At 52.9% G+C, this 22127-nt stretch overlaps 1 protein-coding gene across 1 annotated transcript; it reads left to right on the top strand.

Moving 5' to 3' along the window:
- The first annotated feature begins 1240 nt into the window (after positions 1-1240).
- On the top strand, positions 1241-20492 carry Cpt1c (carnitine palmitoyltransferase 1C). Its single transcript, XM_051148487.1, has 19 exons — positions 1241-1372; positions 2066-2220; positions 3273-3412; positions 5643-5814; positions 6269-6370; positions 6453-6590; positions 10073-10150; positions 10306-10413; positions 10499-10583; positions 13641-13836; positions 13946-14128; positions 15099-15204; positions 16021-16137; positions 17169-17333; positions 18004-18138; positions 18957-19109; positions 19667-19780; positions 19934-20026; positions 20191-20492. Exons 2-19 carry the CDS (start codon positions 2080-2082, stop codon positions 20371-20373), a joined length of 2409 nt encoding a protein of 802 aa, XP_051004444.1. The 5' UTR covers positions 1241-1372; positions 2066-2079; the 3' UTR covers positions 20374-20492.
- The last annotated feature ends 1635 nt before the right edge of the window (positions 20493-22127 follow it).

The raw sequence follows: 22127 nt of genomic DNA, 5'->3' as shown, positions 1-22127 counted from the left end.
AGGTCTGCCTTCCCTGTGCTGTTGCTGTTTTCTTAGGGGCAGGGGAGGAGTGGAGAATGGATTTCTTTGTGTAGCCTTGGCTGTCTAAGAGCTAGTTCAGTAGACCAGGCTGGCCTCCAAATCAGAGATCCACCTGCCTCTGCCTCCCTAGTGCTGGGACTAAAGGCGTGCACCATGGTCCTGTGCTGTTTGTTTTTGGTTGGGTTAAACATCACTCACCCACACAAACACACAGGGTTTCCCTGTGTAGCCTTGGCTGTCCTAGAACTCACTTTGTAGATCAGGCTGGTCTACCTGCTTCTGCCTCCTAAGTGCTGGGATTAAAGGTGTGTGCCACAGTCGGTCCACTAAACATTTTTAAGGTTTGTTTGAGTGCGTTTTGTCTGCATGTATACCTGCGCACCAGCAGAGGGCATCAGGTCCCACTATATATGCTTGTAATCTACTATTTGGCTGCTGGGACTTGAACTCAGACCCTCCAGAAGAGCAGAGCTGCATCCTGTGTCCTTTCTAAGTAGGCTAGTTCCATTCCAGAGACCCCAGTCATCCTCCACCCTCATGTCCTCTGGACCCACTGGTGTTTTGGGACTCTGGGTCACCCTGGTCTGGGCACAGGCAGGAATCTGGATCATAAGTGGCATGGCCAGGTGGGGCTGGGTAATTCTAAACCCAAAGCTCACACAATAGCTCCCCACCTGCAGCAGAGAGGTTCCCTTCTGGGTAACAGTGGGCTTGTCTGTCCTGGGGTGTACTCAATGGACCACCGGATCCATCGTGGACAGAGTATGGATGTCAAGACTGGAATAAAACTAGACAAACGTGTCCTTACCTATGCTCGTCTTGCGCCGCCTCTGATTGTCTAGCTTGAATCAAGTCCCCAGTGGCACCTCTTTGATGTGCCTCTCAGTCCCGATGCGTGCTATGCATGGTTCTGATGGCCGCAAGCATCTGCTAAAATGGGCCGCCACCAGTGACAAGCATAATGTGACCTTAAGGAGGGCTGTGAACTCAGACTGAGCTAAGGCTCGGGTAGTCCCTTGAACAGACAGAAAAAGGAAACCGAGCTTGGGATAAGAGTTGGACACTAGGACTCTGAGGAGGCTGACAGAACAACGCGGAGGGATTGGGAAGGGGCGGGGCCTGAGCGCGGAGGGATCAGAGGGGCGGGGATGAAACCCAGGACCTGAATACGGGGTTAGACACGGCCAGGCAAGGTGGACCAGGGTTTCAGGGTGACAGCCGATCAGGTCGTGGACTACACGGAGACTAGATATATGTACAAAAGGGAACTGGGTACTGAGCTCAAATTTTGAGGGAAGGAGGTGTTCATGGACTTGACCCTAGAAACCGCAGCTGCTGACCTCTGAACAGTGTAAGTACCCAGTACGGGCACAGGAGGGGCCGAGGGCCTTGTATTGGGGCAGGCAAGTGGGGCTTCTCCATCACTTGCCCTGGACCTGCGGCCGCTCATCGCCAGCATCCCTCTGCCGAGCTTGCGCAGTAGGGTGCTTCCTTTTCCATCCCTCTCCATACCCCATGACGGAAAGGACCCCGCATGCCTCTCCCTTGCATTGGGAAACAGTGCCACTGTCGACAGATGTTCATTTCCCTATACGTCTAAAAACTAGCTCATTTTAAAGGGCCTAAAAAACTAATATGTTTTATTTGAAATCCTACAACTAATCCTGGGTCAGCTTCCCTCCCTCGTCCCGAGTATTGAGCGCTGAATCCTCAGCAGTCTGGGTCACAAGCTTGCTCTCCAGGCTCTGCATTCACAGAGATCCCCAATTGAATGACGTCCTGCCCCAAAGCTCTCTAACTGCAACACCCCCTAAGGTTCTTGGGCACAGTGAGCCGAGTCCTGTAGTACGGTGGGGAGGGAGGGATAGGGACTGAGAGAAGAGACTGGGGTCTGGACCGCTGGGTCTGATGGAGACTGGGGTCTGCACTGCTCACAGCCTGGACCCCTCCACCCCCACACCTTAGAGTAGAAGCAAAGTCTGCACCCGTGGGTCGGAGGGAGGAGGTACCGAGTGCCTAGAGAATGACTCCGCCTCCCTCCTAGGGACCCCGGGGAACATGGCTGAGGCACATCCGGCCTCCAGCTTGCTCTCTTCCTTGAGCTCTGACGGGGCAGAAGTGGCGCTCAACTCCCCGATGTGGCAGGAGATTTACCTTTCTGGCCTGCGCTCCTGGAAAAGGCATCTCTGGCGTGTGTGGGTGAGGAGAGCTACTGGACGGTTTCCTTCTCGGGGTACAGGTACCTGCTTCTGAGGTGCCTGAAGCTCAGTTCTCAAGATCTGAAGGTTCAGTCCCGGGCTGCTAATAGCTATTCGTCTATGGCTTCATCTGGGATGCTCTGTCCCACTGGCCTCCCTGCTCAATTCGATCTTTCTTTCTTTTCTTTTCTTTTCTTTTTTTTTTTTTTTTTTGGTTTTTCAAGACAGGGTTTCTCTGTGTAACAGCCCTGGTTGTCCTGGACTCCCCTTGTAGACCAGGCTGGCCTCAAACTCAGAGATCCTGCCTCTGTGTACACCACCACACCTAGCTCCCTGCTCGATTCTTGACTCATTTCACTCACTCCTGCTGCGCCCCCCAGCATCTCCCCCAACAATGTCTAGAACTCAAGTCTCCTTATCGTGGATGTATCTCCCTATCTCCATAGTCTGTCTATCTATCTATCTATCTATCTATCTATCTATCTATCTATCTATCATCTATCTATGTACTGGTCCCAAGGGTCAGAACCCACGGACTTCGTTTATTTTGTTTTTATTTTTATTTTTTTTTACTTTTTTTCAGACAGGCTCTTTCCATGTAGCCTTGGCTGTCTTGGACTCACTTTGTAGGCCAAGCTGGCCTTGAACTCACAAGTCACAGTGATCCACCTGCCTCTGCCTCCCAAACCCTGGGATTAAAGGCAGCCATTCGCCACCACGCCTAGCAACCCAGGGTCTAGCGCCTAGCAACCCAGGGTCTAGGCCAGCTTGAATGACTGCCTCTGCCCCTCACTGGTAGATCCCAGGGGATTGCCCTACCACTGAGCCACACTCAGCTCCTTGAGGTAGATTCTAAGAAGAGACTATCAGAGCCTTAGCTCCTTCTTAGGGGACTCTAGACAAAGGCTATACCACATCCCTGGCTCGTCACTGACACAGCCGTTAGAGGGGACCCTGAGCTCTGCCCACATCCAGGGCCCTATAGGCCACTGAGTGATGCAGAGCATGTCCTCAGAGGGGACGCGTGCTGAAGATGCCCTTCTCTTGCCGCAGAACGACTTTCTTACTGGTGTGGTCCCTGCGAGCCCCCTCAGCTGGCTCTTCCTCTTCAGTACCATCCAGCTTGCTTGGTCCCTCCAGCTGGACCCTTCCTTAGGACTGATGGAGAAGATTAAAGAGCTGCTGCCAGACTGGTGAGGACTGTCCTCTTCGTTGAGCCACCAAGAAACTCTGTGTTCTGCCTGTCAAAGAAATGTCCTTTCTGGCCAGGTGTGATAGTGCACACCTTTATTCCCAGCCTTGGGGAGGCAGAGGCAGGCGGATCTTTGTGAGTTCGAGGCCAGCCTGGTTTACAGTGACTCCAGGACAGCCAAGGTTACACAGAGAAACCTTGACTTGGAAAAACAAAAAAACAAAACAAACAAACAAAAACAAAAACAGCCAGGCATGGTGTTTCACACCTGTAATCATAGCACTCTGGGAGGCAGAGGCAGGAGGATCGCTGAGTTTGAGGCCAGCCTGGTCTACAAAGCAAGTCTACAATAGCCAAAGCTACACAGAAGCCCTCTCTTGAAAAAGCCAAAAACCAGCTGGGCAGTGGTGGCACACGCCTTTAATCACAGCACTCGGGAGGCAGAGGCAGGCAGATCGATGTGAGTTCGAGGCCAGCCTGGTCTACAAAGTGAGTCCAGGACAGTCAGGGCTGCACAGAGAAACTCTGTCTCGAAAAATCAAAAAAACAAAACAAAACAGAAAAAAAGACAAAAAAAGCCAGGTGTGATGGTGCACACCTTTAATCCCAGCATTCAGGAGGCAGAGGCAGGGGGATTACTGTGAGTTTGAGGCCAGCCTGGTCTACAAAATGAGTCCAGGATAGCTGAGATAACATAGAGAAACCCTGTCTTAAAAAAACAAGATAGAAGCCGGGAGTGGTGGTGCACGCCTTTAATCCCAGCACTCGGGAGGCAGAGGCAGGCGGATCGCTTTGAGTTCGAGGCCAGCCTGGTCTACAAAGCAAGTCCAGGATGGCCAAGGCTACACAGAGAGACCCTGTCTCGAAAAACCAAAAAAAAAAAAAAAAACCAAGATAGGAGCCGGGCGATGGTGGTGCACGCCTTTAATCCCAGCACCCGGGAGGCAGAGGCAGGCAGATTGCTGTAAATTCGAGGCCAGCCTGGTCTACAAAGTTAGTCCAGGACAGCCAAGGCTACACAGAGAAACCTTGTCTGGAGAAAAAAAAAAGGGGGGCGGGGGCGGGAACCAGAAATGATGGAAAAAAGTTAAATGTTTGGGTGGGAGTTGAGACAGGGTTTCTCTGTGTACCCCTGGCTGTCCTGGACACGTTTTATAGACCAGGCTGTACTTGAACTCACATTGATCCGCCTGCCTTCGCCTTCCCAGTTGCTGGGATTATAGGGGTGTGCCACTGTGCCCGACTGGGTTGTTTTTTTGTTTGTTTAAGATTTACTTTTTAAATTGTGTGTGTCTGTATAGTGGTGCCAGTGGAGGCCAGAGGTGTTGAAACCACGAGAGATAGGCTTACAGGCAGCTGTGAGGCACCTGGCATGGGTGCTGAGAACTGAAGTTGGGTCCACTGCCAGAGTAACAGGAACTCCTTGTTTCGGTTTGTTTTCTTGTGACAGGGTTGGCTGTCCTGGAACTCACTCTGTAGACCAAGCTGGCCTCCAACTCCTCTGGCCTCCTCTTGCCTCTACCTCCTGGGTGCTGGGATTAAAGACGGTACATCACCACGCTCAGATTTTGTTGTTTTAAAGATGGGGTATCATTCTGTACCTCAGTCTGGCCTAGAACTCCCATAAATCCTCCTGTGTCAGCCTCCAAAGTGCTAGACTTTGCTATTCCTACACTGGTCTAACACCCGTGAATTTCTGTGAAATTTTATTTTATTTATGTATTTACTTATTTTCTGAGACAGGGTGTCTCTTGCAGTCCTGCCTGTCCTGGACTCCCTTTGTAGACCATGATGGCCTCGAACTCACAGGGACCCACTCTGCCTCTGCCAACTGAGTGCTGGGATTAAAAGCGTGCGCTACCACACCTGGCTGTGTATTTATTTCTTTATTGCAGGGTTTTATGTAGCCTAGGCTGTCCTCAATTTCACTCTGTAGCTAAGGATGGGCTTTAACTTGGTCCTCCTGGGACTGTGCCATCACCCCCAGCCTATGCATTGAGCCCAGGGCATTTGCATGCTAGGCAGGCACTCTACTCTGGTGTGTCCTTGGTCTCAGGAAAGTGATTTTAGAAGCTTGGTGCCTCCACAAGGTTGGTCGTGGGCAGCAGAGGGACACACCCACTTTATGAGGTAAACAAATGTGTCCCTCAAATGTAGTGGTCCCCAATACCCATCCTGCAGGCTCAGTCCACTTCAAGGGCACCCCTGACACATTTTTTTCCCTTTCCCAGGGCTGGACAGCACCATCAGCTTCAGGGGCTCCTGGCAGCGGCACTGTTTGCCTCCTGTTTGTGGGGAGCCCTGATCTTCACACTTCATGTGGCTCTGAGGCTCCTTCTGTCCCACCACGGCTGGCTTCTGGAACCTCCTGGCACCATGTCCTCACCCACGAAGACCTGGCTAGTATGCGGACTCGCAGAACTTACACTGCTGCCCCTCTTCCTGGGGCTCTGTCCTCCACCACTCCTGTCCCTGTGTCTGTCCCCCACTCTCTCTGGGTCTCTGTCCTTCTCTCTCTAGGACTCTTGTCTCTCTGTGTGTCTCTGTCTCTCTCTAGTCATCTCTTTCTCTCTGGGTCTTTGTCTCCCTCTTTGTCCCCAGTTGTCTCTCTCTCCTCGTGCCTCTGTCCTCTCTTCTCTCCCTCCCCTTCCTCTCTAACGCCCCGTCTCTCCCCTCATTATCTCCATCCTCACTCCTCCTCACCCCCTCCCCATCCATCATCTTATCCTCCATCATCTCCGTCCTCTCTGCCCCATCATCTCTCTCCTCCATCCTTTCCCCCTTCATCTCCTCTTCCTACATCACCTTCGTCCTCCCACCTTCCTCCCCCAACTCGGTCTTCTCCTCTGTCCCGCAGGCACTGGTCCGAATATTCTCCGGGAGGCACCCAAGGCTGTTCGGCTTCCAACGTGCGCTCCCGAGACAGCCAGTACCCACGGTGCAGGAGTCCGTCCGCAAGGTGGGCGTGTTCCGGGTGGGGTGGTCCTGGGAGGGCGAGCGAGCCTCGGGGGCCCTGACGCTCTGGTCCACGTTTGCCTTAGTACCTGGAGTCCGTGCGCCCTGTGCTTGGAGACGACGCTTTCGACCGCACTGCGGCGCTGGCGAGCGACTTCCTGAGGTTGCAAGCTCCACGGCTGCAACGCTACCTGCAGCTCAAGTCCTGGTGTGCTTCCAACTACGTGAGTTGGGGGAGGGGAAAGAGGAGGAGGAGGGTGGGTGGGGGTGGGTGGGGGGTGGGTGGGGTCCCACCTGCCCTGCGGTGATTGGCCTGCCCCAGCCCAGGTTGTGATTTGTTGGATAATGGAACTTCGGCAGTCTCTAAGCCCCGCCTCCGAGCTCAGCAACCCACCCTTCTTGTCCCCCAAATTGGAATTACTTCAGGAGCCTCTATCTGAATTTGAGTCCCACGCCGCTTATATTAGCACCAGAATTCCAACATGAGCCCGTCCAGCATTTTCCAGCTTCCAGATAAATTTCCTGGGTGTTTGGTTAGCTAGTTCGGGAGGTAGGTTCACATGGCTGCACTTTGAGTTGAGCTCCTTGGGAAACTGAGGCACAGAGTGAGTCACAAGTCAGGAACGCCAGCTTTGGCTTCTGTGTGAAACTGGAGACAGGTGACAGGGAACAGGCATGAGAGAGGTGGCGTTGAAAAAAGGTGGAGCTAGAAAAGTCTCAGAGGTGGGCAAAGAGCCTGACAGGAACAGGACTTAGGGGCAGCGGAATAGGCAGGTACGAATAGGGGGCGTCACTTTAGTCACTTTAGTCACTTTAGTCAGAACGCGGGGATACAAGGCTGGGAAGCCTAGAGTGGTAGGTTTTCTCAGGAATGTCCTAGGGAGCCCTGGGAAGGTTTAGAACAGGTGACAGGTGTGAAGGCCGGGAGACTGAAGGTTCGAGAGGAAAGTCGCTTTAGTTAGACAAAGCGGCTGGTCCCAGTGGCACAAACTCTTAATCTCACACTAGGGAGACAGAGGTGGGAAGTTTGAAGCCAGCTGGGACTAGTGCGGGAGGAAAGAGGGTCTGAGGCAGAGCCACACTGACGTGTCTGCAGGGGTTGGAGAAAGCCAGGCCTAAGCGTCCTACTTTATTACTTTTTTCTTTATGCTCTTCGGCCAGATTCTGCTTTTTAACAGTATACGCGGGGGCTGGAGATTGGCTCAGTGGTCACGAGCAGTTGCTGCTCTTACAGAGGACCTGGGTTCGGTTTCCATCACCCACGTGGTACCTCAGAAGTCTGGAACATCTAATGTTCCAGAGCATTTAATGCCTTCTTCTGGGGCCACTACTGAGACATACATGCAGGCAAAACACTCAAACACATAAATAAATCTAAGATTTTAAAAAATTACACTGGGCTGGAACGATGGCTCAGCAATTAAAGAGTACTGGCTGCTCTTCCAGAGGTCCTGAGTTCAATTCCCAGCACCCACATGGTGGCTCACAGCCATCTATAACTGTAGCCTCATGAGATCAGATGACCTCTTCCGATGTGCAGGCAGATGTACATGCAGACAGAACATCTATATACATAAAAAAATTAATTTATTCAGATTACATCCCAATTGTTATCCCATCATGGGTATCCTCCCGTTCCTCCCTCCCTCCCGCTTTCACCCTATTCCCCTCCCCTAGGTCTATTACCAAAGGGGGTCTCCTCCCCAACTTTGTTTTTCTTTTAAGATTTATTTATTTGCTGGGCAGTGGTGGTGCACACCTTTAATCCCAGCACTCGGGAGGCAGAGACAGGTGAATCACTGTGAGTTCGAGGCCAGCCTGGTCTACAAAGTGAGTCCAGGATAATCAAGGCTACACGGAGAAACCCTGTCTCAAAAAAAAAAAAAGAAGATTTATTTATTTATTACATATACAGTGTTCTGCTTGCATGTACGCCTGCATACCAGAAGAGGGCACCAGATCCCATTATAGATAGTTGTGAGCCACCATGTGGTTGCTGGGAATTGAACTCAGGACCTCTGGAAAAGTAGCCAGTGCTCTTCTCCAGCCCCCCCCCCACTTTGTTTTTTAAGTATATACAGGAGGGTTTGGGGTGTGGCTCAGCTGGAGTTCTTACCTAGCATGGTAGGGCCACATCCAGGACAAGGTAGCCAACCAAGTAAGAGACATTCCCAGCCCTCAAAACAGTAGCTTTCTCTTTGTTCATGTGAGTTCGAGGCCAGCTACACAGAGAAACCCTGTCTCGAAAAACCAAAAAAAAAAAAAAAAAGACTTACTTATTTTTATGTATACAATGCTCTGCCTGCAGGCACATCCACAGGCCAGAAGAGGGCATCAGATCTCATTATAGAAGATTGTGAGGCACCATGTGGTTTCTGGGAATTGAACCCAGCACCACTGGAATAGCAGTCAATGCTCTCCACTGCTGAGCCATCTCACCAGCCCCCTCAAAACAGTATCTAAATGCTCATTTTGTGTCAATTAATGTGTACCTTGCTATTGTGTATGTGTGTGTATGTGTGTCTATCAGGTATGTGTGTATATGCAGGCATACATGCATGATTTTGTGTATAAATACATAAATGTATGTGTGTGCATGAGTGTGTAGCCCTGAGATCCATCTCAGATGTCATTCCATGCACTTATGGGTCTTTCTTTGTTTGCTTTAAGGGCTCTTGTTTTTATTTTATGTGTATGAGTGTTTACATGTTTGTATGTGTGGGTGTGTTGCATATGTGCATTACCCATGGAGTCCAGAAAAGGGTGGTAAATCCGATCCCCTGTAGCTGGAGTTATATGTAGCTGGGAGCTACCATGTGGGTGCTGGGAGTCAAACCCGGGTCCTCTACAAGAGCAGAGTGCTCTTAACTGCTGAACCCTCTCCTGGCAGCTCCATCTTCTTTGCTGAAACAGGGTCCCTCCCTGGGATGGGTGTGCCTGCTGATGGGGCCAAGCTGTCTGGGTCCCTCACTGGGATGGGGACGCCTGCTGATGGGGCCAAGCTGTTTGGCCCGCGCAGGCCACACCCATTCTGTCCTTACTTGCCAGCACTGAGATTACAAGTGTGAACCCCAACACCTGGCTCTTAGGCGGGCCCCAAGGCTCTAAGGACCACTGCTCCGTAGTCCTCTTATTCTGTTTAATGCTTACATAATATCCCATAACTTGAGGGAGCAGGTATTTTGTTATTTTATGTGCATTAGCATGAGGGTGCCAGAGCCATTGGATCTAGAGCTACAGACAGTAGCGGGATACCATGTAGGTGCTGGGAATTGAACCTGGGTCCTCTGGAAAAACAGCCAGTGTTTTTTGTTTTGTTTGTTTGTTTGCTTTTTCAAGACAGGGTTTCTCTGTGTAGCCTTGGCTGTCCTAGACTCGCTTTGTAGACCAGGCTGGCCTCGAACTCACAGCGATCCACCTGCCTCTGCCTCCCGAGTGCTGGGATTACAGGCATGTGCCGCCCCACCCGGCTTCAGCCAGTGATCTTAACCACTGAGCCATCTCCCCAGCCCCGAGCGGGTAGCAAGCTTTCATGAACTAATCCTTCATCCATGGCCTTACAGGTTATTGTTAGTTGCTAATCACAACTAGTTTCTCCGCTGAGATCCTTTCTGCCCTTGTGGGCTCCCCGGTTACACCTCCCCTCCCCCCCCCTCAGGGTCTCAGCCATCCCAGCTGAGCAGCCCCTCTTCTCCCCTGCCTGCAGGTCAGTGACTGGTGGGAAGAGTTCGTGTACCTGCGCTGCCGAGGCTCGCTGATGGAGAACAGCGCCTACTACCTGATGGTGAGAAGGAGGCGCGGGCCGTGGGTGGCAGGGGGCTCCCGCGAGGCCTTGATGACCCACCCGTGACGTAAGTGCGGAATGCTGTGTGGGGCCCAGAGTCCGGGACAAGCACGGCCTCAATGTATTCCATGCTTCCTCCCTTTGCCACCAAGCAGGACTTTCTGTACGTCACACCCACGCCACTGCAGGCGGCCCGAGCAGGCAACGCTGTCCACGCCCTCCTCCTGTATCGACACCTCCTGAGCCAGCAAGAGATCCCACCGGTAAGACAGATCTATGGATTGGGGATGGAGGTGCTGGGAACCGCAGAGGGCCGAGCCCCCCTCAGGAGCCTTTGGCCTCCTGCAGACGATGCTGATGGGGATGCGGCCACTGTGCTCGGCCCAGTACCAGAGGATGTTCAACACTACACGGGTTCCAGGGGTGCAGAAAGGTGAGGCCAACTCCCCACTCAGTCCTCGTCCCTCCCGGCACCAGTGGCGGTGCCTAAGAGCAGGACTCTCCAGCCAGCCTGTGTGGGTCTCTGTCCTGACTGTCCTGTTTCCTGTGTGGCCTCAGGAAAACTTTCTTCAACAGTTAAATGGAATAACACTGGTACCTGAGGTGGCGTACATTTAAAAACAGCTTACTTTGGGCTGGAGAGATGGCTCAAAGGTTAAGAGCACTGACTGGGGCCCGGCGTGGTGGTGCACACTTTAATCCCAGCACTTGGGAGGCAGAGGCAGGTGGATAACTGTGAGTTCGAGGCCAGCCTGGTCTACAAAGTGAGTCTAGGATAGCCAAAGCTATCACAGAGAAACCTTGTCTCGAAAACCAAAACAAAACAAAACAAAACAAAACAAAACAAAACAAAAAAAAAAAAAAGAGCACTGACTGGTCTTTCAGAGGTCCTGAGTTCACATGGTGACTTACAACCACCTAAGATGAGATCTGGTGCCCTCTTCTGGTGTGCATGCATACATGCAGGCAAAACACTATACATAAATAAATAAAATCTTTTTTTTTAAACATAGCTTAAGGCCGGGCGGTGGGGGCGCACGCCTTTAATCCCAGCACTCGGGAGGCAGGCGGATCGCTGTGAGTTTGAGGCCAGCCTGGTCTACAAAGCGAGTCCAGGACAGCCAAGGCTACACAGAGAGACCTTGTCTCAAAATAAATAAATAAATAAACATAGCTTAATTTGGAGCAAGCCAGAAAGTCTCTCCCATTTGGTATAGTTTTTAATTTGTTTGTTTGTTGCTATTTTTAAAAATGAAAAAAAAAAATTACATTGTTGCCCTCTGAGGCAGGGCTTCTCTGTGTAGCCCTGGAACTCAGATCCTCCTGCCTCTGCCTCCTGAGTGCTGGGATTAAAGGCGTCATGCGCCACCACGTTCAGTTCATTTTATTCTCTGTGTCTGTGTGTTTTGTCTGGATATATGTCTGTGCACCACCTGTGTGCCTGGTGCCTTAGGAAGTCTGAAGGTGTCAGACCCCTTGGAACTGGAGTTACAGCTGGTTGTGAAATGCTTTGTGGGTGCCAGGAATTGATCAGTGCTCTTGACCTCTGAGCCATCTCTCTTTCCCCAGATCTCTTTTCCTTTGAATGTATTTTGTGTGCGTGAGTGCTGTGAATGCACGTACGTTCATGCACCATGTGTATGCAGTTCCGGTTGAGACCACAAGAGGGCATCAGATCTGGGACTGGCAGTTCATCTGGGTCCTCTGGTTACACAGACAGTGTTCTGAACCACTGAGCCATCTCTCCAGTCCCTTAGCGGACTTCTTGCCTAGCATGCCGGAGGCCCTCTGTTCCATTTCTTTCTTTCTTTCTTTCTTTTTTTTTGGTTTTTCGAGACAGGGTTTCTCTGTGTAGCCCTTGGCCATCCTGGACTCACTTTGTAGACCAGGCTGGCCTCGAACTCATAGCGATCCGCCTGCCTCTGCCTCCTGAGTGCTGGGATTAAAGGCGTGCGCCACCACGCCCAGCTGACTTTTTTTTTTTTAATAAAGAGTTTTTATTATTATGTATATTCTGCCTGCATGCACACACACAGGCCAGAAGAGGGCATCAGATCACATTACAGATGGTCGTGAACCACCATGAGGTTGCTGAAAATTGAACTCGGGACCTTTGGAAGAGCAGGTGGCGCTCTTAACCACTGAGCCATCTCTCCGGCCCCTCTGTTCTATTTCTTTCCTTTCTTTCTTTCTTTCTTTTTTTTTTTTTTCAATTTGTAAAAATTTTATTTGATCACTTTACAGCCTGATCCCAGCCCCCTTCCTCCTCTCCTCCCAGTCCTGCCCTTATGCCCTTTTCCCCCCCCCCCCATTCTATCTGTCCTTCTCAGAGAAGGGGAGGCCCCCAACGGGTACCAACCCACCCTGGCACCTGAAGTCTCAGCAGGACTAAGTGCATCTTCTCCCACTAAGGCCTGACAAGGCAGCCCAGCTAGGGAAAAGGAGTGTAAAGGCAGGCAATGGAGTAAAAAAAAAGACCCTCCTCCCTTGTTAGCGGACCCACATGACGTCCAAGCTGCACATCTGCTGCATGTGGGGGGGGGTCTAGGTCCAGCCTGTGCATGCTCCGCAGTTGGTGGTTCGGTCTCTGTGAGGCCCCATGGGCCCAGGTTAGTTGACCCCTGTGGGTCTTCTTGCAGTTTTCTTGACCTCTCTAGCTCCTCCCTCAATCCTTCCTCCCACTCTTCCACAAAACTCCCTGAGCTCAGCCTGTTGTTCGGCTGTAGGCCTCTGCCTCTGTTTCCATCAGCTGATGGAGGAAGCCTGTCACAAGGCAGCTATGTTAGGCTCCTGTCTGTAAGCAGAGCAGAGCATCATTAACAGTGACAGGGGATGGCTCTCTCCCATGGTGAGGTACAAGTTGGGCCAGTCATTGGGTTGCCGTTCCCTCAACCTCTGCTCCCTCTTTATCCGTACACTTCTTGTAGGCAGGACAGATTTTGGGTCGAAGGTCTTATGAGGGGGTTGGTGTCGCACTCCATCCACTGCAAGTCTCACCTCGCTACAGGAGGTGGAGCATTCAGCCTCCATGTCCCCTGCTGTTGGGGCTCTCAGCTAGGGTCACCCCAATAGACTCCCTGGGGCCTCCCCTGTCCCAGAGATGCTCCCCAGCTGATTTTCCTTCTTTCTCCAGGTCTTTCTCTTCCCACCCCTCATTTCCCCCACCCCTGATCCCCACCCTCCTCCCCCTCCCCTCCCCTCCCCCTCTCCCACACAGCCCCCTCCCTCCGTCTACTTCAGATGACTATTTTATTCCCTCTTCTGCATGAGATTCCCTCTGTCCCATTTCAAACGCTAAATAAATGGGGTATGGTGGTGTATAGCTGTCACCCTGCGCTGGGAAGGTGGAGGCGTGGGGACCAAGAGTTCAAAGTCATCCTCTGCCCACCTGGGCTATGCTCAGCCAGCGGAATACTACACAGCTCTCAAAAATATCAAAAGCTCCAGAGCAGAGAGCATGCTTAGGAAGCCTCTTCCCCCACTCCTCTAGACTACCTCCGTCACCTCCAGGACAGCCGACACGTGGCCGTCTTCCACCGGGGCCGGTTCTTCCGTGTAGGGACCCACTCTTCCAATGGCCTGCTGTCCCCACGGGCCCTTGAGCAGCAGTTCCAGGAGATCCTGGATGACCCCTCCCCAGCCTGTCCCCTTGAAGAACATCTGGCTGCTCTGACCGCTGCACCCAGGTGAGGGCCAATGTCCTGAGGTCCCAGGGACCAGGCTGGGCTCACAGGGGACAGGCTGGGCAGGGTAGAGGGCTGGCCAGCTGGGCTCAGGCCCATTCCACTGGGACAGGAGTATGTGGGCCCAGGTGCGGAAGTCAGTGAAGACCCATGCTGCCGCTGCCCTGGAGGCCGTGGAAGGGGCCGCCTTCTTTGTGTCCCTCGATTCTGAGCCCGCGGGACTGACCGGGGAGGACCCTGCCGCTTCCTTGGATGCCTACGCCCACGCTCTGCTGGTTGGCCGTGGCCATGACCGGTGAGTCTATCCCCCTACACACCCACCTACACTCTACTGGAGACGGAGGGCCCCTCCATAGGAGACAGCCAGATCCCACACCTCATTCGATGGAATGACACCTCTAACCCAGAGGACCCATCCACGGAAGACCGCAGACTAGCCGGGCGTGGTGGCGCACACCTTTAATCCCGGCACTCGGGAGGCAGAGGCAGGCAGATCGCTGTGAGTTCGAGGCCAGCCTGGTCTACAAAGCGAGTCTAGAAAAAAAAAAAAAAAGTGAGTCCAGGACAGCCAAATCTACACAGAGAAACCCTGTCTCAGGGGGGAAAAAAAAGACCCCAGACTCATGGCTTGGTACTCATTTTGTGCCAGTAAAGATAGATGGAGCTTGTTCTATTTTAGCGGCTGTATAATATTCCATAGCCTGAGTATAGCACAGTGTTTATTATGTGTGAGTCCTCTATTTGCACGTGTGCCTGCATGACAGAAGAGGGCGTCAGATCCCACTATAGACGGTTGTGAGCTGTCGTGTGGGTTCTGGAACTGAACTCAGGACCTCCAAAAGAGCAACCAGTGCTCTTAACCACTGAGCCATCTCTCCAGCCTGATCTATTTAAGCCCATTTTCTCTCTCTCTCACCCATCCATCCACGTAGCATAGTTTAGTTAACTGATCCTCTGCCTTTGGACGTCTAAGTTATTGCTAGTTAATACTTCTGATCAACTTCTTTATTGAGCTGTGGTCAGATAATAGTCTGGTCCCTTGATGAGGGATTATTTGACCATATAAGCAGACCCAAGGCTGTGGGTCTGTTCCTGTCTTCCACCCATGTAGAGACTGTCTGCGGTGAGCTCTGGAGACTGGTGGGCTCCTAGCGGCCCCTGGGCTGGCATCCCCGCAGATTCCCCCATCCCATCTCACCCTTCAGGTGCTCCCATTCTCCTCCCTGCCCTGGCTCTTTGGTGACCTTTCTGAACTTTTCCTGCAGCTGGTTTGACAAATCCTTCACCCTCATTGTTTTCTCCAATGGGAAGCTGGGCCTCAGCGTGGAGCACTCGTGGGCTGACTGTCCTGTCTCGGGACACATGTGGGAGGTGCGTTCCTAAGGTGGGGTACCCTGTCCCAGGCTAACTCTGAAGGACCTTGGGATAGAGATAGGCAGGCTCAGAGACAGACAGACAGAGAGCCCAGCAAAGAATCGGACTGTGGATACATGCCATGATGACCCGCCTGTGATCAGTGTGTCACTGGGGCCCAGACAAAGGAAAGTGACAGTGAAGGCACAGTGAGAGAGAGAGTGAACCCAGAGCCTGTGACACGTCCTTACCCATGCACACGAACCCACACACACTCTCACAGGATGTTTTAGCTCATGCACACACACTCCTATGCACACACACACACGTGCACACACAGGGTACTGTAGCACACATCTGAAAAACAAATACTTGGAAAAGCAGGAGGCTTTTTTAGTTTGAGGTCAGTCTGGGCTGCAGGGTGAGGCCTTGTTGCCATAGGAAACAAAGCTGGCTTTGGGCTCAGCTGCTGGGCTGCTTGGGAAGCTCCGGATACCCTCGTAAGATGGCAGCGGTGCTGCCCGCTGTCCTTCCAGCATCCAGGCGGTGGAGGCAGGAGAATCACAAGTTTAGGCTCATCCTCAACTACACAATAAATTCCAGGCCAGCCTAGGCTATCTCAGACCCTGTTTCAAAATGATGCCCCATTTTTACAAGGCAGCTGAGAGCGGCACAAACGTGGACACAGGGTGGCTGGTCAGTGCCAACTTAAAGCTTGCCACCACGGCACTGAGTTCCAGGAGCCCTCAGCCAGCCACTCAGGGCACTGCTTCCGCTCTCTCTCCACCGTGGCCTCAGTGCAGAAGGAGAAGCCAATGACAGTTTTGTCCACAGTTCACCCTGGCCACGGAGTGCTTCCAATTGGGGTACACCGCCGATGGCCACTGTAAGGGGGACCCGGACCTCACCCTGCCACAGCCCCAGCGCCTGCAATGGGACCTTGCAGAGCAGGTGAGGCTGGCCCCAATATTTCCCCAGTCCCTCTCCTGCACCCTGAGTTTACTATCCTCACCTCCCTGTCCCGACTTTTTTTTTTTTTTTTTTTTTTTTTTTTTTTTTTTTGGTTTTTTTCGAGGCAGGTTTCTCTGTGTAGCCTTGGCCATCCTGGACTCACTTTGTAGACCAGGCTGGCCTCGAACTCACAGTGATCCGCCTGCCTCTGCCTCCCGAGTGCTGGGATTAAAGGCGTGCGCCACCACGCCCGGCTTCGACTTTTTTTTTTTAAAGATTTATTTATTTTGTATAGTGCTCTGCCTGCATGTACACCTGCAGGCCAGAAGAGGGCATCAGATGGTTATGAGCCACCATGTGGTTGCTGGGAATTGAACTCATGACCTCTGGAAGAACAGCCTTACCCTCTGAGCCATCTCTCCAGCCCCCTGTGCCGACTTTTATATCACAACAAGCATCCCCACTGCCGCAAGTCCCACCCTGTCGCCAGCCCTCACCTCACCTCACGGCTTTAACTCTATCCCCACCGTGAATTTCATTGTCCCCGCCAGCCCCATCTCTCTCCCTGCCTCTTACTCCCCTCCCTTCCCCACACCTTCTCTCCCAGGTGGGGCTATCCTAACAACCCCAAATCCAACAGCATGCCTGGTCCCCTCAAATCTCTTCAGGCCTATTGAATACCAGTCTCAGCCTTCACTCCAGCTGTACCCCATTCTATCATTGCCATTCTTGCCCTGTGTTCCCGTGTACCCCACTCCCACCCCCAGGGTCTCTCTGTGTAGCCTTGCCTGTCCTGGACTCTCTTTGTTGACCAGGCTGGCCTCAAACTCACAGCGATCCACCTGCCTCTGCCTCCCGAGTGCGTCACCAGGCCCAGCCTCCTTGCCCTATCTTAACCTCTTCCTTTCTTTACTTTCTCTACCCCACCCCCCACCTGACCACACCTCCATCTTCCCTTCCAGACCCATGCCTAGCTCTGCCTCTGCCCTGTGTGTAACACCAGTCATTTCTCTCACCTCCTTCTCTGGCAGATGCGTTCTCCCATCTCGCTGGCCCTGAGGGGAGCCAAGACCTTGGCTGACAATGTCGACTGCCATGTCTTGCCCTTTTCCCACTTTGGCAAGAACTTCATCAAGTGTTGCCATGTCTCTTCAGACAGTTTCGTCCAATTGGTCCTGCAACTGGCCCACTTCCGGGTCAGTGCCTGCTCCCTCAGGGCTCCAGTCCCTCTGAGCCTCCAACACCCGCCTCCCAGCCACTTAGTGTCTCTTGCTTTGTGTCACTGTGAGTCATCTGTTCATTCATCTTATGGGTCATTCGTTGTGTTTGGGAGCACACTTTTAGGGTGGGGGAGGTAGGGGAGGGGTGAGGCAGGGTCTTACTGTGGTCCCTGGCTGACCTCAAACTCACAGAGATCCACCTGCCTCTACCTTCCAAGTGCTAGGATTAAAGGTGTGAACAACCTAGCCTGGTAGGTCAGTTATCTTGGTGTAGGTTGTCTTGTTGTGAATCAACTGTCTTATTCTGGGTCACTTATCCTATGAGGGTCAGCCATCTTGTTGTGGGTCAGCCATCTTGTTGTGGGTCAGGCATCTTATTGTGTGTCAGCCATCTTGTCATGGGTCAGCCATCTTGTTGTGGGTCAGCCATCTTGCTGTGGGTCAGCCATCTTGTTGTGTGTCAGCCATCTTGGTGTGGATCAGCCATCTTGGTGTGAGTCAGCCATCTTGGTATGGGTCAGCCATCTTGGTTCCTCTACATATTTTAAAGCAGAAGGAGGTTGGTTGGCGATCAGGACAAAGGCGGATGAAGACGGCACGGACATCCTGAGGCTAGCTGATAGGTTTCTCTTCTCCTTTCCCCCAGGACAGGGGTCAATTCTGCCTGACTTATGAGTCAGCCATGACCCGACTGTTCCTGGAAGGCAGGACGGAGACGGTGAGGTCTTGCACGAGAGAGGCCTGTCACTTTGTGACAGCAATGGAGGACAAGGAAAAGACAGTGAGTGTGGGCCTCCCTAAAAACTCCATCACTTGTGACCAGAATCTGGGGCGGGGGGTTGGTAGGGGGACCACAGCAAGGGACCTATGACCTCAGCTCACATGAGCTTCAAAAGCACTATATGAGGGAACAGCAATGGACCAGGAGACTGTGTCCCAGGCTTTAATGGATGACACACGGCCCTGGGGGAAGGAACATTTTGCACAGAGCTGTTTCCACTGTGTTGGTCTCCTTGCTTTAGCCACAATGATGCTATGTGACTGTGACCTCAGTCTGCACTGTACCTATGTGACTGTGACTTCGGTCTCCACTGTACCTCAAGTTGTTCATAGCCTCTAAGCACTGCCCACACACGCCTCCCCGTGCTTGTACTCAAACCCAGGCTCCCTTACCTGTGAGATACTGTAGCTCCCCAAAGGGTTTTTTTGTTTTGTTTTTTCGAGACAGGGTTTCTCTGTGTAGCCTTGGCCATCTGGACTCACTTTGTAGACCAGGCTGGCCTCGAACTCACAGCGATCCGCCTGCCTCTGCCTCCCTAGTGCTGGGATTAAAGGCGTGCGCCACCACGGCCGGCTTCCCAAAGGGTTTTTAAAAAGGCCTAAAATCAGGTACATAATTGTTCATTATACCTGGCTGTGTGACCCTGAACGAGTCACTTCCACTCTCTGAGCCCATTCCTCTCTGTAAAGTGGGGTAGATATCCCCGCCTTGCAGGCATCGTGGAAGTTGCCTCAAGTTCAGATACGATCCAGGTCCCCTGAAGTAAGCCCACTTCCTGTCTTTCCATGACCTTTGACTGCCTTGGGGGGGGGATCCAGGACCAGCAGTGCCTTGTCCTGTTCCGGGTGGCCGTGGACAAGCACCAGGCTCTACTGAAGGCAGCAATGAGCGGGCAAGGGATCGACCGTCACCTCTTCGCGCTCTACATCACTTCCAGATTCCTCCACATGCAGTCACCCTTCCTGACCCAGGTCAGGGCACAGGAAAGTGCTTAGAAGTGGGGATGGCGGGAGAGGGGAGGGACTAAGAGCAAGGAGGGTGACCGTGGAAGAAATGAGTGGACAAGCCTGTGGAGACAGCCAAGCCTGAGAGGGGCTGAGGTGGGAGCTGCTCAGCAGTGAGCACCAGCTCAGAACACCCCCACTGAGAGGCCCAAGGGCTTGTTTCAGCAGTAGAACCCCTGCCTAGCACGCTACAGGTTCTGGGTTCTAATGCCGAGCACCCTAAAAGGGAAGGGAAGTGTTTGGGGGAGGGGAGGGGTGTCAGCACACAATTTTAATCCTAGCACTCGGGGAAGGCAGAGGAGGGCAGATCTCTGAGTTCGAGGTCAGCCTGGTCTACAGAGTGTGTTCCGGGACAGTGAGACCCTGTTTTTTGGGGGGTGGGGAGTGGCCTTGGAAAAAGGGGCAGAAAGAAGGGCAGGTGGCCTTAGGGAGAGAGGGGTGGTCTGAGGACAGCCACTGATTTTGTAGGCATTGGCATAGTGAGGGGTCTGGGTTGCTCATGTGACCACCTGCTGCCCCCCCAGGTCCAGTCACAGCAGTGGCCGCTGTCCACCAGCCAGATCCCTGTGCAGCAGACGCACCTGTTTGATGTCCACAATTACCCAGATTATGTGTCTTCTGGAGGTGGATTTGGGCCTGTGAGTGGACTAGAGTCCAGCCTCTGGGCAGCCTGGGAGGGAGGAACAGGGACTCCTGTGTCCTGTGGGTGTGAGGAGTGGGGGAGGGGCTGGGCTACCGGCGGAGTGGGGGAGGGGCTGGGCTACCGGCTTGCTTCATTCTCCCTGCTCTAGGCCGATGACCAGGGCTACGGCGTCTCCTATATCTTCATGGGAGAAAACACGATCACCTTTCACATCTCCAGCAAGAAGTCAAGCACAAAGACAGTAAGATGAGCCTGGGCACCCTCCTCACCTCTCTCTCAGTTCCGGGGTTGAGCCCTTCAGACTCCGGGGGCGGGGGGTCGCTGGTCTAGCCTCCTCCCTCAGACCCAGAGGTCGGGGGCGCCTCAGCCTCCTCCCTCAGGCCTCCCTTATGTCTTTCTGTGCAGGACTCGCACCGGCTGGGGCGGCACATTGAGAATGCGCTGTTGGACGTAGCCTCTCTGTTCCAGGCTGGGCAGCATTTCAAGTGCCAGTTCAGTGGCCTTGGGGAGAACTTGGGATGTAGACGTGGCTTTCTCTCCAGGAAGACTGTGGACCCCAAGGTCCCCTCAACCTCCACCAACATTTGAGTCCCTCAGCAGGGAGCTGGTCTCCCTCAGGAAGTAGGGCACTGTTCCCAGGGCTAGGCTGGGGCAGACAGGGGTATTGAGGGATCCCCAAACCCACCTGGTAATAAAGATATGTGAGTTGGGTGTGGCATCCACTGTGCTCCTGTGCAGGGCGTGGGTGGAGCTGGGGGGAGGGGTTAGGATAGTTCCACAGGAACTTGACTTCCCAAGCTGTCCTCGCCTTAACCACAGCCCACACTACCACCCGAGCAGGCTCCACTCCAAACTCCCTGACCAGACCAGATCAGTCAGTTCCTCACACTCATGAGCCCAGTTCCTGCCACCCAACACCAAAGGTCCATCAGATTACCTCTGAACTAAAGTCTGAGGAGCAGTTCTTCCCTGTGAGGAGAAAGGGGTGAGGCAGGGTGTCATGTCGTGCAGGAAGCTGCTCTGGAACTCACGATGTAGCCTGAGGGTGATTGAACTCTGGGTCCTCCAGTGTCTGCCTCCCAGGTTCTGGGATGGCAGGGGGGGGTGGTCACTGCATCCTGCCATTGACAATCAAGTCAGGTAGGGGGATGCTGAGTTCCAGGCTAGCCTGAGCTACATAAGGGAGGCCCAGTCTCAAGTAATCCCTACAGAGGCTGGCAGATGTCTGTGAGTTCGAGGCCAGCCTGGTCTACAAAGCGAGTCCAGGACAGCCAAGGCTAACACAGAGAGACCCTGTCTCAGAAACACACACACACACACACACACACACACACACACACACACACACACACACACACACAAACCTACATGGTGGGACCCAGTCTCAAAACAAAGCAAAACAAAACCAGAAGTATCAGCCTCATTTGCAGAGTGCGATGAAGGACTCTCCAAGGGCCTGGGGGGCTGGGGGGGGGGGCAGTAAAGCTCCATAGAGCCTCAGGATAATGGCCTCTTCCTCCTCTGTTCCTCTTCATTATTCTTTTCCTTACCCCTTACCTTTCTCTTTCCTTTTTTCCTGTTTCTTTGTTTTGCTTTTGTTTTGTTTTTCGAGACAGGGTTCCTCTGTGTAGCCCTGAGTATTCTGGACTCGCTTTGTAGACCAGCAATCCACCTGCCTCTGCCTCCTGAGTGCTGGGATTAAATGTGTGCACCACCACGCCTAGCCCCTTTCTCTTGACTTTAAAAAAAATTTTTTTTATTTATTTAAGCCATCTCCTCTTAGGAGCAAAGGGATGGAAGATCGGTGTAATGGTCACCCTTTGATACAAGGAAAGATGAGCGTAGCATCCAATGCTTTTGTGGTCCACAGGCAGAGTAATGCTCCAAACCAGTGCTGTGGTCCCTTGTTGCCTGGGAGACAGTCAGAAGTGGGTTCACATGAGGAGTGTAGGAGAGCGCATGGTTACTGTCTCCCCGGGGAAGGGCTTGGTCCTGCAGAGGTGGGGGTTGGTGATGAACTCCTGTGCTCTCTGTGTTGCAACTTCAGGAAAACATTGAGCATGCTCACTCCTACCCCGGGCAGCACCAAGAAGTGGGGGTGAGGGCCCTATACATGCCAGCTGAACCCTCCTCACCGTGGGCACTTGACATGGGCCACCCCACGTGTGGCCCATCAGCCGAAAGACACCCGAGACCCACCCCCATCTTGGAACTTTTCTTTTTTTTAAATGTGACTCAGTGTCCTGTGTGTTCTGTGCCCTGTGTACACGCATGTGGTATCAGCAGAGGCCAGCAAGTCAGATTTCCTGGCTCTGGAGTTGCAGATAATTGTGAGCCACCGT

Source organism: Acomys russatus, chromosome 7, assembly GCF_903995435.1.
Source record: "Acomys russatus chromosome 7, mAcoRus1.1, whole genome shotgun sequence".
Classification (NCBI taxonomy): Eukaryota; Metazoa; Chordata; class Mammalia; order Rodentia; family Muridae; genus Acomys; species Acomys russatus.
Note: the sequence above shows the minus strand (reverse complement) of the source record. Positions and strands in the feature narration are given on the sequence as shown.

What these genes read in the sequence shown, in the direction of transcription:
- Cpt1c (XM_051148487.1), top strand. Translation starts at nt 2,080, where the DNA reads ATGGCTGAGGCACATCCGGCCTCCAGCTTGCTCTCTTCCTTGAGCTCT. An exon ending in GCTCTGACCGCTGCACCCAG is followed by an intron (nt 13,837 to 13,945) that starts GTGAGGGCCAAT and finishes CCACTGGGACAG; the next exon opens with GAGTATGTGGGCCCAGGTGC. An exon ending in TGCAACTGGCCCACTTCCGG is followed by an intron (nt 17,334 to 18,003) that starts GTCAGTGCCTGC and finishes CCTTTCCCCCAG; the next exon opens with GACAGGGGTCAATTCTGCCT.